At 39.5% G+C, this 15,885-nt stretch overlaps 1 protein-coding gene across 1 annotated transcript; it reads right to left on the bottom strand.

Moving 5' to 3' along the window:
- Positions 1 to 2,166: 2,166 nt before the first annotated feature.
- LOC150075044 (uncharacterized) lies at positions 2,167 to 15,691 on the bottom strand. Its single transcript, XM_090388726.1, has 2 exons — positions 14,989 to 15,691; positions 2,167 to 2,608 (listed from the first exon to the last, which is right to left on the bottom strand). Exons 1-2 carry the CDS (start codon positions 15,352 to 15,354, stop codon positions 2,456 to 2,458), a joined length of 519 nt encoding a protein of 172 aa, XP_090244852.1. The 5' UTR covers positions 15,355 to 15,691; the 3' UTR covers positions 2,167 to 2,455.
- Between the last annotated feature and the right edge of the window lie 194 nt (positions 15,692 to 15,885).

Here is a 15,885-nt window from a genome sequence, read left to right as displayed (position 1 = left end):
TTGACATATGTATCTCTTTTACGTATTCACACATACGTAAATGGACATGCACACGCGAAAATGGACATGCGCACACGAAAATGGACATGCGCATACGTAAATAAACATGCGTGCGCATACGTAAATAGACATGCGCGTGCGCATACAGAAATGCCCATGCGTACGCGCATGTTCGAACGCCCATTTACGTATGCGCAGGCGCATGGGCGTTCGGTACGCAAATGAACATGCGAACGCGAATGTTTAAATTGACATGCGCACGCACTCAAAAAAGGGATTGTCTATTTACGTGTGCGACATGCCAAAGGGGTAGAATTACCCCTTTGGCATGTCGCACACGTTGAATACAGGTCTGGTGGCCACATTTTAGATGTTGGATCGAGTACAGAGAACGACAACGTGATTGGTGAGGAGAACAATGGGATGTTAATTTCATTTGTTAAACTTCAGTTGCCACTTCTCAGCCCATGTGTTCAACTTTCTAGATCCTGTTGCAGCAGCATAGTGTCATTACTATCTTTAACAACTTGCCAACCTTCGGTATCGTCTGCAAACTTTTCATCAATATCATCGATAAGTATAGAAAAGAACAATGGGCCTAAGAGCAATAACATTTTTTATCATTCACGTACAACAGCTCTTGTTCCTAAAAGTGCCACAACAAAATGCTCTCGTGGAACGATTTAAAAATGCATTTTTCAACAAAAAAAGAAGCCATGGGCCATCTCTTATGGAAAATCCATTTTAGTCAGTAAAGTGTGAAGGTTTTGACCATACATAGAATAGAATAGAAAAGAGACACCTTTTATGGATTTAGAAATCGGTCCAGTTCTCGGATACGCTTGCCAAATCTCCCACAACATCCTGCTTCGTGAAATACAGGAAAAGGCCTTCAGTGTTATGTTGCATCGGATTAATATCAAAAGGACCAAATAGCGGTGAAACACTCGCTTTCTAACCCTCGGGAAAAGAACAAGAAAAGGAAAAATACGAGCAGTAAAGAAAGTTGATTATATTCAAGTGTATATGAAATCGATTCCCAACTCCTCACATCTAAAAAACCTTACCTGTGGGCAGTGTATCTAAATAGCCGGTGATTGAATAAAATATTTATTCTCTTGCTCTGAAAGGAAGAAAATGCGCAGATTCTGCGATAGATTATTCCTTAAGGCAACTTTTGTTCAATAAACAGCCACTCCAAATGTCTAATAGCTTTTCTGTTTATCTTCTACCTAAGCCACTTAAATAAAGATCAATAGAATTCACAGCGGTTTTCCTGCTCAGTTTTATTAAGATGAAACCAAGCCTGCTGTTTCACTTGAGGAGAACTCCAACACATTTCCGAGTCACTAAATCAAAGGGAGTGCTTTGTCCGCTACTCAGGGAACGCAAAACAATCACACTTCAAGTTTAACCCCCTCACCAGAGGTTGCTTTACTAAAACGGTTTACGACTGCCTATTTCCGAAGAAGGTTTTAAAGCGTGAGTCTGGAACATCCCTCTTGTTATGCAGGTCTGGTAAGTGAACAAAACTCACAACAGCTTCTGTGGATACGTGGTTGGATACATTATTCAGTAGGCGTCGGTGCATAACATGAAAATGCAATGAGGATCTCAGCTAAAGCAAAACAAAGGAAAACAGATCTATCCAATCTTCCTAGTGGCCAAAAATACAATTTTAAAATTGGGAACACGAGGCAAAGTACAAATTACCGCTAGATGGCGTAGGGTACTTTTGCAAGTCGATTTAGTGGTTTTAAAATACTTAATTTTCCTGAAGAATTTGTTTAAAACATAAGAGAGAGGAGTAGAGGGATCACCCCTCCTCAAGGACATTAAATAACGTCATAATTCTACTTTAGGTGCTGTTTATTTGTAATGCGGCAGTGAGGCAACTCGTGACAGCAGTTTAGCGGTGCGTGAGTTCAGCGCTAATGAAAGTAGTTCTGCTGAGCAGTGCAGAACTACTTTCATTGCTTTCATAATGTGTATTTGTTTCCTAGAGGGGATTTTTCTGCTGCTTTTAACAGTTTATCGATGAGAAATCACAAATTCAATAACAGTCAACAGACTTGGTTGCCTAAAGACCAAGAACCATCAGCCTACTTTCATTTTTCCTGCAGAAACAAATACAGTTCGAAGAAAAAAATCAATTCTCACACTTACTTACACAGAAATAAATATTTTTATTTCGTATTTAGCGATTTACAAAGCAAATTCTGTTTCCGGATGGGTCTGCAACTGAAGTCCTGCATGAAGAAACGTTTTATCTGGTCTCAAGAGCTCTAAAATCATCCCACTTTTCGGTAAGGCAAAGAAGTCCAAAATGCACATTAAGTGTCTTTAAAAGGTAGCTGTTCCAACACCTACCAATGACTAGAAACAACACAAGAATTTGAGTTTCCTTAACTGTCTGTCTTGGACATTGCTGATCTAATTTTTATTCACTTCTTGTCTACACCGAACTTTCTTTTTCAGGTTCCCAATCTTCTCCCTTTGTATAATCGCAATTGGACAAGTTTTCTTCCTCCTCCTCCTCGCCAGTATATTCATGATTACCTACAGTTTCCGCCTGTTGTTCAATCCAATACGTAACGGCGCTGTTTTTCTGCAAATACAAAACAGAATTATCAAAGCTTTCAAAATTAAAAGTAAAAAACAGAAATATTCAGTTTAATATGAATTATTCATGCTTGAACAATGCTTTAATTATAACACCGAATACAAAAGAATTCCCTGTGCAAATCAGCAAATAAACAGAAGTATACGATGTATCGTATACTTCTGTGACGTATACGATGATCATCCAAGGACACGTGGTCTGACGAGTCTCGATTTGCAGTACTTTGTCAGTGATGAGGTCCAAATGTGGCATCAACCTCACAAAGCCTCCAGGCTCTCTTGTGTCCAGCACTCAAGCGGCTGGATGTGGTATGATGGTATCTAGTAGGCCTGCTCATACCTTTAGAAGGTCTTGTTACCTTCGGTGAATATCCTTCTGTCGTATGGGACCAACTTTACCCTGCAAAGATTCATTTTTTACCCAAAATTGCGATGGATTCTTTGAAGACAACATAGCTGCCCACAATGCACAAATTGTATCTCAATAGTTCGAGAAACATCCCCAAGATTTCCAACATCTATCCTGGTCGCTTATTTCTCCAAGTCTCAATCCAATTGAGAATGTCTGGGATATGATGAAAAGGGCAGTTCGACTTGACAGTTCTCTACAGACCACAATACAACAGCTGGCAAATATCCCGAAGAAAGAATGGTCAAATCTGGAGCTAAACTCCTTGAGGCACCCAGTGGAATTCATTCCACAATGCGTACGGGCTCTAATTCGAGCAAAAGGTGACCTACTAGATAAAAGGTTTCTAATTTTTTGATCAGTGAGTGTACACCGACACATAAAACAGAAATTAAAATTTACTTAACCTTGTGTCAAGCTAAGCAAGTTTCCAAACGAAACATTAATCAAACAGGGTGTAACAACGTACGAAAATAAACAATAAAATCTCGATTCCTTCTTTTAAACAAACAAAAAACTCCTTATGTTTAAACTAACGCCCTTTTTGAAGTATTTGTGACTAGAATATTACAGAACGCACATGCGCACGTTATGCCCAATCCCGAATATCGACACAAGTTATTAGTGATGAGCAGTAACCTTTTAAATAAATTCAACACTTACTTCCCAGCGCACAATACCGGCGAAATCCACAACCATACCCTGAAGTACCAGTCTCGCGAGTACGACAACCCCGTCTACAAATATGCAGAGATAACTGCGCATGACGCGTCCCTTAACTCTGTATAATAAACAGATCGATATCTGGTTAATGAACGGCGTTTTTGTGAAGGTAGGGGGAAATCCAGGTTAAGGTGTTACTATATAACACCTACCTGTAGGTGCAAGGCAGCCGAAATAAGCACGAAGAGGTCAGTAGGTTAACCACTTTCTACTAGGAATTCTAAAGCGAGCGAATACACAAAAAATGACATCGTCAAATACTTTAAGAGGCTTTAAACACCGACCACACATTAAATAATCTGTCTTCGGCTGTATCCTGCTCGAACTGAAATGTCAGAACGATATTATCTGCCCACAAAGCAACCGAATAAAATGTACTTCCACGTTAGGCCTAACTGAATTAATCCGTTAAATGCCAGACGAGTCTGCCGTTTTCCTCCCCACGGTGCTGCGCACTGGAGAGGATGTCATAATTGACCACTTCGCTTTATCCGCATAGTTTACTGCCGAAGATTTACGAGGCTCGACAAACGACGACCCGACACTTGAAGCGGATGTTGTACCTTATCAACACACCGATTAGTCCCTATCTACAATATCACGAGCATTTCCTTTATGGTACCACAAATATTTTACGAGTCAAGAGCCACAAGTTTAAAATATTTGGACTGAGGGTAGTCGTTTTGTTTTTTGTTTCGGTTTCAACGATATCAATTAATGAAATAAATAAAACAAAAAACTAGACATAAAATAAATGAACATTGTTTGCTTTCTGATCATATCGCGGACATTAATGTATACACAAATGTAAAATTAAAAAAAAGAGGTACCGTTTCGTCATAACTAAGATTTTTTTATTAAAAGAAAATTGAAGAATAAAATTAAGTTTAATTTCTTAAAAAGAGAACTCTAATTTATTAAATTAAATCTTAATAATGTCAAATTTATTGACAGCTTTTATTATTTCGGATAAATTATTTTTTAAATTCTAACTGTACGCTAGCTTGGGTCAATGAATGTTTGTTGTTGTCACCATGGAAGCTTTGCTTCTCTACTCTCATTTTACCGGAAAACTCTCATTTTACCAATTGAAAAGTGTCCTTGTGGGATTTTCCTCATTCCAGCATCCCTGGAGGATGCATAACATTTATTCAAACGAGTTGTGGACAATCTATGACAGTGATCGATGCATTAAACGTGACAAATGTAATTGCCTTCTGGAAACCTGGATTACAGGTTGGTCTCAACCCCACCTCGCAACAAAAACAGAAAAACCAAAAACAGCAATTAAGGAATTTTGGACACGAATGAAAACTGAGTTATAACGACCAATTATACAGTATATAAATTATTACACATTTCACCTTTGAATGATTCAATACATAAAACCAACACTGGTGAAGAAGACGATATAAATCCGTTGATATTAAATCTTCCGGATGTCGACAAGAAAGAGTGATGGTTGGGAGGAGGAGGAAGAGCAAACGAGTGCATTGAAAAATAACCAAAGAATCCATCAGTAAAGTATTTTCGGCCTTCTCTCGATGACAGCTATAAAGTTCATTTCAGGAGGAGCTAAAAAAAACCTCGTGTTCTCTGTTTCTCTTCTTTTTTATGTCATACTGCTTACAAAAAGACGTTATCTACAAGAATCTTAAGTGCAACCACTGAGCGTTAAGAAAAAATTCGCCTCAAGTACTTAAAGATTGCAGGAAACATTTAACAGCCCACTTTCAAGGATACAGATAGTGTTTTTAATTCAAAACAAACTAGTTACTCTGTGTCCCAATGCCGACATCACTGTCGGTGTACAGTGTACTTTCAACTCATTCTACAAGAAGAGTAGCGAATAAAAAGCAATCATTCCGCGGAAGTCTTTCTTGTTAAAGGCGCCTTTTTGTCTCTCTAACTAATCTTGTTTCTCATCTCCACATTCGTTCCTATAGATCCACATCCTTCCTAAAATACTGAGTGGACAGAAATCATGGGATACCTACCTAGTAACGGGTAGGCCCAGCCTGCGCCCGCATAAGGGCAGTCCACACGACGAGGCATTGAGTCCACCAGTTTACGAAAGCGTTCCACAGGTACTTCCATCCATGTCTGGTGCACTGCTGTCCATAATTCCATCGTATTCCTGGATGGACCCGAAGCTCGAACAGACTTTTCCACAGCATCCCAAAGATGCTCCACGCAGTTCATGTCCGGTGAACGGGAGGACATTCCATGATGGTAAAATCTGTGGAATGCTCTTCAAACCATGTTCTAGTCACAACAGCTGTGTGGGGAGCCATATTTTCCTGCTGGAAGAGTCCATTGCTCGTGGGTGCACGATGACCATGAAGGGATGCAAATGGTCTGCAAGGATGGACACGTAACCTGGACCGTTCAGAGATGTGTCTAGACGTACCAGAGGTCCCAACGTGTGCTAGTTGAGCAAGCTCTAGACCATTACCTACCGTCCGCCTACCTCAACAGTTCCTTGTTCACATGACGCGTCCATAGCTTCGTGATGGATGTTTCCGCCATATACGCATTGTCCCGTCCGCTCGAAATAACTTTGAACGGGACTCATCGGACCAGGAGACCCGTCTCCAATCATCCAAGGCCAATGATCTTTCGCCCAGTTCAGGCGTACGTAGAGTCCTGTGTTAGCAAATGGGACTCTGATAGGTCGGCAGCTCCCATTACCTATTGCGGCTAATGATCACCTGATGGTCTTGGTGGAGACATTTCTAACACCTCCCTTATTGAAGTCGTCGGTGATTTGTTCCATTGTCGCTCTCCGGTTGGCTGAAACAATGCGAGTCAGACGTCGACAGCCACGTTCATCCACCACCTTTTTTCTCTCCACAGCGTTGTCCAGGATGAGATGTTATTCCGGAAATGGCGTATTCCCGATACACTCTTGATACTGTTGAACGGGGACAGTGCAATGTCTGTACCACTTCCGCGACAGAGTGACCCATGCGTCGGGCACTGATCAAAGTCAGTTAACTCACAACGTTTATCCATACTGACATCGAATTACCGTCCACATGAATGCAGTGTACCTATATACCTGTCAAGAGGCGGGTTCGTCCACTAGAGAGGGGTGACAGCGTCGCGTTGTCCAGGAACCGGGTATCCCATGAATTCCTTTCTTTCAGTGTACATGCAGGTTAACCACAACCTTATACAACGGGATAATCACTTCCATGTTCCTTCTTACAAAATCATGTATGCTATTGACAGAACTGAGGGAGGTGTCCTAGCAGCCCACCTGCACTGCTCAGAGAACTTCATGTCGAACTGTACGATCATCCCATTTCTTTTGTTCTCCACCTCCTTTATTACTTTTATTCAGGTAAGTGTTAAGAACCAAATACTCAAGTTGTGCAGGATCAGAATATCGTGCCTGTAACTGAGTATGTTTTTGATCGGTTTACCAAAATTTCCCCTTAGGCAACACCAAGCCACCCTCGCATGAGACCGACTAACTCAGCCACGTTATGAAAAAAAGCCCAAATAATGTTCCTCGCATCACTGACTGGATTCGTACCCAGGCCTTTCTATTTGGTGTGAGAGAGCGGAGATTATACTCGTTGTACTATCCACGCATGCCCACCACTTTGAGTGTCGGATCACCTAACTGTTATATTTAGATGGGATTACTGCTACTCAAAAATACAATTAACAATGTTAAATTTGAGTTGCCACTTCTCAGCCCGCCTACCTAGTTCTTCTTGCAGCATCGTACCCTGATTCTTGTAAGTAACCACTTCGGACTTTTATATCATCAGCAAACTCAGACATTAAGTCTGATATGCCTTCCTCAATATCAGTGATAAATTTTAATAAAACAATGGGCCCAGCACTGAACCCTGGGGGACTCCACTAATAACATTTGTCAAAGACGAGCTTTTTCTGAAATCCAAGTGTATGATATCAAAATTATCTTTGCATTCAGTTGCTTAGTTACTGCATCATAGTATCCAATCAGATTGGTCAGACAAGATCGCCCCTTAACAAATTATGTTTTGACTGGAGTAGAATTATATTCCAGTCTAAACGATTCTGCACTGCTTCTTTAACCAGAAACTCCACTATTTTACGTGGAATAGAAACTAAGCTAACAGGTCTGTAATTATTTACGTATCCCTTTAATTCCCCTTTGTGAAATGGGGATACATTTGCGCATCAATTATCATCAAGAAGCCCACAGAGACCTCTCCTGAATCCAAAGATGCTCTCATAATTATGGTTAAGGAGTTGCTTACCTCCTTAGCGTATTCTTTCAATATAATTGGATAGATTCCATCAGCTCTAGGTACCTTATTTACTTTTAGTTTCAAAGATATCTCTCACACTTTCCTTCAGTTATCACAAAATTGCTTAGCTCCCAGTTATCACTAGTTTAACTCTGGTATTCCATTAACGAACACAGACTATACTGTTGATCAGATTGTGCTCATCAGAGTCATTAGGCCTATAACACACTTCTCATTTTCCCTTCCCCAGTGCTTATGTCACACAAAACTGATTTAATATTACTCTGCCTTCTTTCTACGTTCTTCTTAAAAAGAGAAGAACTTTCCCCCTTCCTCTCCTGTCTGTCTTTTCTGTACGCATCATACTCTCCGAATTCAATTTCTGCATTCCTTATGTTTGAGTGGTACAGTGTTTCATATATCTCTATGCTGTCCGCATTATGACTTAACCGATATTCAAATTCTTAAAATTTATTTATTATTCTTCTAACAAGCAAGAATATGTGTTCCCGTTCTTTACTCTTAGCATCCTTAACAAACTCCATATCACATTTGCTTGTCCCATTGGACTCCAAGTGAAACTTGTAATTCCCTTTGCTTGCAGTGCTGTTAAACTATTAGTCTGTGTATCGACCCCCTAAACGATCCTCGTGGGTAGCACAGTTGATAATCGTCATCCTCCACAAACCAGGTGGAAAAGACCTCAGTTTAAGCCCCGTCAATGATGTGAGGAATTTTCATGGGCCTTTTTCACAACGTGGCTGAGTTAGTCAGTCTCAGGCAAGAGTAGCATGCTTTTTTTTTCTCCCTGGAACTCGGATTGACCACAGAACACACGACAATTTATAAGGAGCAATACGGCCTTAGTCGCTGATTCTCCTAAAACTCTACTACAACCTTTAAATATGATAAATGTTTAACTTTTTCCTCTGTCTGACAGAAGACCCTGGTTCTATTCCAAGTATCACTGTCAACAATGATACTGACAACAGAGTCTCCTACAATAGCGACTCCCTATTTGTCCAAGGTTTAACATCCTTCATATTCACTACCACAATATTCAATTTCGCTTAATCTCCTCATACTCTTTGCAATAAAAAGACATATAATGTCCTGCTTCAGATTTATCCACAAACATGCTGCAAATATCACATATTACATTATAAATGCCCTTATTCGTAAGGGAACTTCGAATGGTTGATATAATGCTGTTATAAGGTTCAACCGACATTAAAATTTCATGAAAAACCGTTTTTAAATAACTCTGATCAAATAATAATATTAAAAAAAAGTAAATAAGGCGGTAATCTTAATTTTGATTATCGAAAATGATCTGACGAATCTCTTAACCCCCCCCCCCCATCCTTCTCCAGTAAAGGAAAACTAACCGTAATATTTCTGAGAGGCAAAAATTGCATGTGGTAATGAAATCGAACTCTTTTTCATTTCCTTTTTTATATGCATGTGGATTTAAAAATTATCCGCATGCATAATTCATAGTCAAATCTTTTCTCATTCGAACGCAAATGTTGAGAAGTTAACGTGTCATGGTGAATGGCAAAAAGATAAATTTTCATCGCACATTTTGAAGAAATTACTCCTTCTGTGAAAAGTAATTTCCTGCGAGGAGGCAACAGAAATTTCAAAAATAGATTAGGAAGAGCCCGATAAACCGCACACCATCGTCTTAATGAATAACGTCCATAAAATCAGTCTCGGAAATACTTATGTCTTCCTTTATGTGCGCAGTAATCAGATCTTTCCTGAATAGCTACCCCTCCCCCATTTTTCATTTAAATGTACAAAAAAGTGCGTTAATGCAAGAAACTTAAGAAATCACGAATCAAAATTACCGTTTTCTTTAGGAAACCATTAAATAGCTTTCCTGGATAATTTTCTTCTAGATTTCAAAGGAGAAAGCACAATGACAAGGAGGTGCTCTCGTACAACAATCACACCAGATTCAACTTTTCTATTATATAAATTTCAAAAATTCGTATTAATACTGTTTTCTCAAACTTATACTCGTACCTTTACATAAACAGAAAGGTGTTTTTGTGCGCTCACAAAATACAAGGACAACTGAGGACTTCCTCCTGGACAGTTTCCAATTTTTGCTGTTGCGGAGGTGTTTCCCTTTATTTTTAATAGAAATCTTGAATGACGAAACGAGTATTGTACGACGAGATGCTTCTCACAACTACAGCCTTTGGAATTTCATATTGCACTCTCGTACACACGTTAATGTCACCTATTCGTCAAACGGAAATACGAGTGATACTGTCACGTGACAAGAAAAAACAAACAAACGTGAAAATCGAGAGATTTCTTAGTAAAAGGAACAGGAGATTCTACATTTTGACGCCTCCAAGATAGGAATTCTTAAAGAATATATTACTATCAGCACGTGAACAGGATGCAACGTTTCGAAATGACAAAATGATGGAAATATAACTGAGTTTCCCACAATTCGCTTGCAGTGAATATATATTTCTGACAGACAATTCTCACTGGGTAGAATTGTATTTCCAATAAAACAATGCATTTCTAATTGCATTTCTAATAAAACAATGTTTTATTTTGTTCTTTCAAGTTTTTGGTGCGTCGTGTTTTAACACTACGTAGATTTATTTATATACTTCCGGATTTGACTACCTACTTATAAAATGACTTCAGTATTTGTTTCTCAACAGTGCCTAAAATTAAACAGCGAATTGTTCAATTTATATGCATTGACAAAGTGGGGGGTTCTGTAATGAATCTTTTTTAATGAGTGCTCAGAAAGTCTTACCAATGAGTCATGACCCATCTAGTCTTCAGTGTCTGTTCTAAAACGCTGAAGAAGTGTACCGAAATAAAGTGAGGATCTTATAAAATTATTCCGGTCTAGTTCTGTGAGAATCTGCTGTGGCATCACGTTAACAGTCCATACAAGATGGCAAGTGCGATCCTCTGAGGGTTATTTTACCCCCACCTACTCAGTAAGCTAGTCTCATTCACAGCGATACACTACCTCGATTGGCACGTGAGTTATTTTGACATCTAAGAAGAATAAGTTTGTGGTCGACTTGTTTACGTCGAATAGCCCGTTGCTATGACAGCATCAGCTCAATGTCTCGTAACCCTCCTACCCATTCTTAGTGGGCAACGTTTACTGATACGATGGCCTTAATTTTTCTTTTGGTTTCTGAAAAGCTTATTCACTAAACAATTTGCCTTTAAGGTGAGGGATAACACCACACCCAACACATTTCAAGAACCGAATGTATTGACCCGATACGAACTGGCAAACGTAGTATTAAATCACCGTTTAATAGAGCGAAGGGAAGTACAACTGACTGTACCAAATAAAAAAATATACCATAACCAATTTATGTATTATCATTATTATGATGATAAACAAAAACAGGTGTTCTGTACTCTTAAATAGTTTTTAAATTTTGGACTCTGTATAAAAATGACATATTGTTCTTATAAAAGAAGATAATTATTTTCTAAAAAAAAAAAAATTAGGATATTCAGTACGGTCCAATCCCAATATTTTGAATTTAAAGTTAATTATTTATGACGTTTCGTAGTAGCCATCCAACACAGAAGTTCATCCGATTTTTATTTTCTAATTTCAACTGATATAACCTCCTCGATAAACATCTGCCAGTTATACTCTAACTTAAATAAATTATAAAACAATAGTGTAATTTAAATAAATTTTGAAATAATTATGCTCTTTTGCAGATTGCTATGGACTGATATAGAATATGAAAGCGATAAACAGCACACAATACAACTATTTATTTAAATTTCAAACTTCGAAATGGCAGATATAAGCACTGGACTACCTCCTCACAAGAACTGTAAACAGAAGTCTTATAAACATATGGCGCCTATAATTTCAGTGGCGGCCATCTTGTTTCAAGATGGCGGATAGAAATAAGAACACCACCTCCGGGTACCCTAGTACCCCGTCACCTGTACTATAAATCTAGTTTGGATGCGGGGGAGGAGACCTGCTGTCATTTAAATTTATTTCCTTACTGTCAACTGCTTCACGTGTAGAAAATTTACAGTTCACTGTACAACATTCTGATTTTATATATTCATTTTAATATTTCGGTACTACTTTTATGAAATTATCGCCAGAGGGCAGAATAGTTCCGATTTCTATAATTATTGACAATCCCAAATCCATCACGAAGACGGACTTTAGCAAAGAAATCCGAAACGTACCCAATTTTATTTATTTATTGGGACTGTTTGGATATAATTTTATCGATTTTTCCCTTTCATAGCAAGAACTAATTTGTTATTTCACGTAGTAACTTGTCTTTTATTATTAAATTTTCTTGCTATGATAAGTTAAAGGTAGTATTGAGGAAAAGGTCAAATTTAAAATGACAGGTATAAGAGAAATTTGAACCAGAGGAACACAGCTGGAGTCTAACTCTCGATCTGACCCTGTCCGAACAAGATTCTTTACTTGCTATAAAGTACAAGTCTATTGTAAATGGATGGATGTGATATTCATAGTCACAAGACTAGGGGTTTGCAAAATCGTACGCAAAGAAGATTACAAGTTAGAGCAGAGTATTAAGATGCGAAGCACGAACTTGTCAGGTGTTTGTTGGTCTAACCACTTATTGTACTGGTTTTTATGTAATAATAAAGAAATAAATCTTTTACAGCCACTGTAAATTTATGCTGAAGGTCAGCTTTGAAAGGGACCGTTGCCCTTAAAGTGCCAGACGGGAGGAATGACCCTAGACAATGTTTCGCAGGATGGAAAAGTGTACAGAGAAAGCCCCAAAATAAATAAAATAAAAAGGATAGTAGAGTGAAAAATTATACTAGGTTTGATCATAAAGTTCGGTGAATGATCTTAATTCTTTTGATCAGTGTACTGAAAAATCATAAAATTTAAACAAATGAAAACTTGGAAAGTCAACCAGAGAAAAATGCCGAAACGGTTGGCACCACGACAATGAGCCGTGTCACACGTCACTCACATTCCGTCAGCTTTTGACCGAAAAAAAAAAAAAAAAAACATTCCAGTTGTGACGCATCCACCTTATTACATGATTTGGCACCCACGCGAATTTTGGCCATGCCCAAAATTAATACAGGACATAGAAGGGAAATAATTTGAGTCGTCTCAATGAAATCAATCAAAAACAGGACGGACCGCATTCAAAAAATAAGATTAATAAAAATGTTTCGATCAGTGGCAAGTGCGATGAAACACGTTTGTGATTGGAAGAGTATACTGAAGAATATTCATAACGTAAATCATTGAATAAAATTACTTCACCGAACGTTTTAATCAAACTTCATCAACGGTGGAAGAGTGAAAATAATCCTCCAATAGCCCAAAACTAGCAAACATCCCTGAATTCGTGGCTTGTTTTATATGTGTATAACGCAAAACAGAAATAATTTATTATTTCCCAGAATTCCTTGGATCCGCAAAGAACCATAGAAAAGAAACTTTACCGCACCTTTGTCTCAATAAAACGGATGTCGACAAACCTTCAGAAACTTGCTACAAGTTCCTCGGAAATTCTGTCGAAACTACAGGTGGGGTTAAACATCGGACACGCGTTGTCAGCGAGCATGTCCGGATACGTTAACGCAGTGACACGTGGGTTGCAAAAGTGAGAAAATAATTCAAGTGGAAGTAGTGTTTGCTAGCTGAAAAGATCGTCACACCGATATTGTTGTCAGAGAAGACTCCTTTTCTTGTTCATGGTGAGAAGCTAAATGAACTACCACAACACCTGAAGATTATTCCAAGATAGAAAAATAAAGAGAAGAAACAAAAAAAATCACTGCTTTCCCCCGTTCTGACAGCCAATTACAAGGGGGCACCGTATATTGGAATATGGCCAACATGTCTAATAAACACGAAAAACACATTCATAACACACAATAATAACATATATGCGATCTCTTAGAATGGAAATAAGTGTCTAAACAAATTTGCATTTTATAACCAAAAAGATTAAGAAGCAACAAAAAAACTACATTAGCCTCCAATAACTTAACATATCCCAACTTGTTTTTAATAAAAACATCCCAGAGATGCCAACATTCTCACTTCGAAAGGTTTCTGTAAAATTTCCACGAAAACTTTGGTATTTTATAAAAGAAGATGTCTCAAGAACAGCAGCATTTTCACTAGAAAAGGGGTACATGTGGGTGGAGGGGGGGGGGGGGGCACAGGAACATTTACAAGCAAGCCTATTGCATTAGTTGTAGGCGTGGCAATTTTGCTGTCAACTTCGGGCAGCTGCTGGATTTGCTCAAAGTTAATGCGTCTTCCATCCGTAGTTGTACAAAGGACAGGGGAGAAAGAATGACTCACCCTCCCTCAAGAAGAATATTGCCTTTCACGTTATTGATAATACTGTAGTACCCTTGACATCGTTACAACTGATAAGATGTTTTAGTGGCAGAGTCGATGGCCTTGAAACGCGTTTGCAGAGGTTTTTCTTCCGTTGTAATATAAATGCGCATCTCGTTGGATTCATCTGATCATTGTACGATGTCTCTGAAGTGTACCACACAACTGTTACCAGTGACGTGGCGAACACTTTTCTGGTGGCTTTTCGAGCGTAATAAACTAGTCGGTAATTGACTGATGATTCTGATCAGAATAAGCCTTCACGTTTTCTTATCTGAGAGCATTTATATAAAGCACATAGGACAAAAAAAAAAAAAAAAAAGCGTTATCACACAATTGAGATACCTGATACTGCTGAACAAAAGCGAGTCTAGTCTTCTCATTAACTGTGAGTTAAATATGCCCGATAATTAAAATATTTCAAGCGAAATAGGTGCGGCGCATATGGGTGTCATCACCTGCCCATTTCTTGACACTTCGGATAATCGGGGTTTCGGATAATCGAGGTTACGCTATAATCTGTAAATCTTTCAGATAAACGGTACAATACAATCGTTAAGGACACAAATATCAAGGCTTCAACCTACCTCTTCTTCTTGAATGGCCTCAACGTCGACCGCATTAACGACCGAATGCGCGTCCGCCCTCGAACTCGGCCCTTCTTCTTCTTCCGAGTACAAATACTTCCGCAACTCGTCCAGGTCCACCGTCCTTTGCCTTTCTGACCACCCCTTTCGCTTGACGGAGTACACTATCCCCGAACTGACACCAAACGTAAGCAGCAGTCCGCCCGAAGAGAACGCGGGAACCACAGTTTGACCGCACGTGTTATGAGCGTCCGAGATGACTGCGCATCCCGTACCAATGGCCAGCAACGCACATCCCAACACCGTAGTCGACACGGACACACACAGACAGTGCTCTGTTAACGAGGATAGAGTTAACTTGATCATCGTGCGGGGTTCACCGCAGTCGACCGACAAAAAAGGACGATACGGAACACGCCGACACGGCCCCGTCGAAATTACACAACCACCTGAAACACCGCCATCGACGACATTAACGCGAGGAACTGCCCACACATCTAAGAACTTCGGCTGACCCCGGCGTTCCGTATGTTTACATTTGCCGGGACTCGTGTCACTCGCGAGGCACCGGTGGTTTAAACAACCCGCTTGACGCAACTCCGCACAAGACTGACTGTGGCACGGAGGGATGACCTTCGACGGGTAGCTCTGTGCCGCGTGTAAAGCGAGCGGAGAAACATCGCTTTTTATTTATTTATTTATTCGGTTATGAGTTCGCCCACGGAACGTCCGATCCTTTCGCATCGCACTCGACACACTCAGTTCGCAAGAATGGATAGAAGAACAGCACCGTCACGATGAGACGAACGCCCACTACACCGTTAGCCACGACGGAGGCAGGACCCGATTTCATCATATCGTCGGCATGCCGCTATCTCTGACGCGAGAATTTCGAAA

Source organism: Mastigoproctus giganteus, chromosome 14 (assembly GCF_048544385.1).
Source record: "Mastigoproctus giganteus isolate SK-2022 chromosome 14, ASM4854438v1, whole genome shotgun sequence".
NCBI classification, from domain to species: Eukaryota; Metazoa; Arthropoda; class Arachnida; order Uropygi; family Thelyphonidae; genus Mastigoproctus; species Mastigoproctus giganteus.
This window is presented reverse-complemented; position numbering and strand designations above follow the sequence as displayed.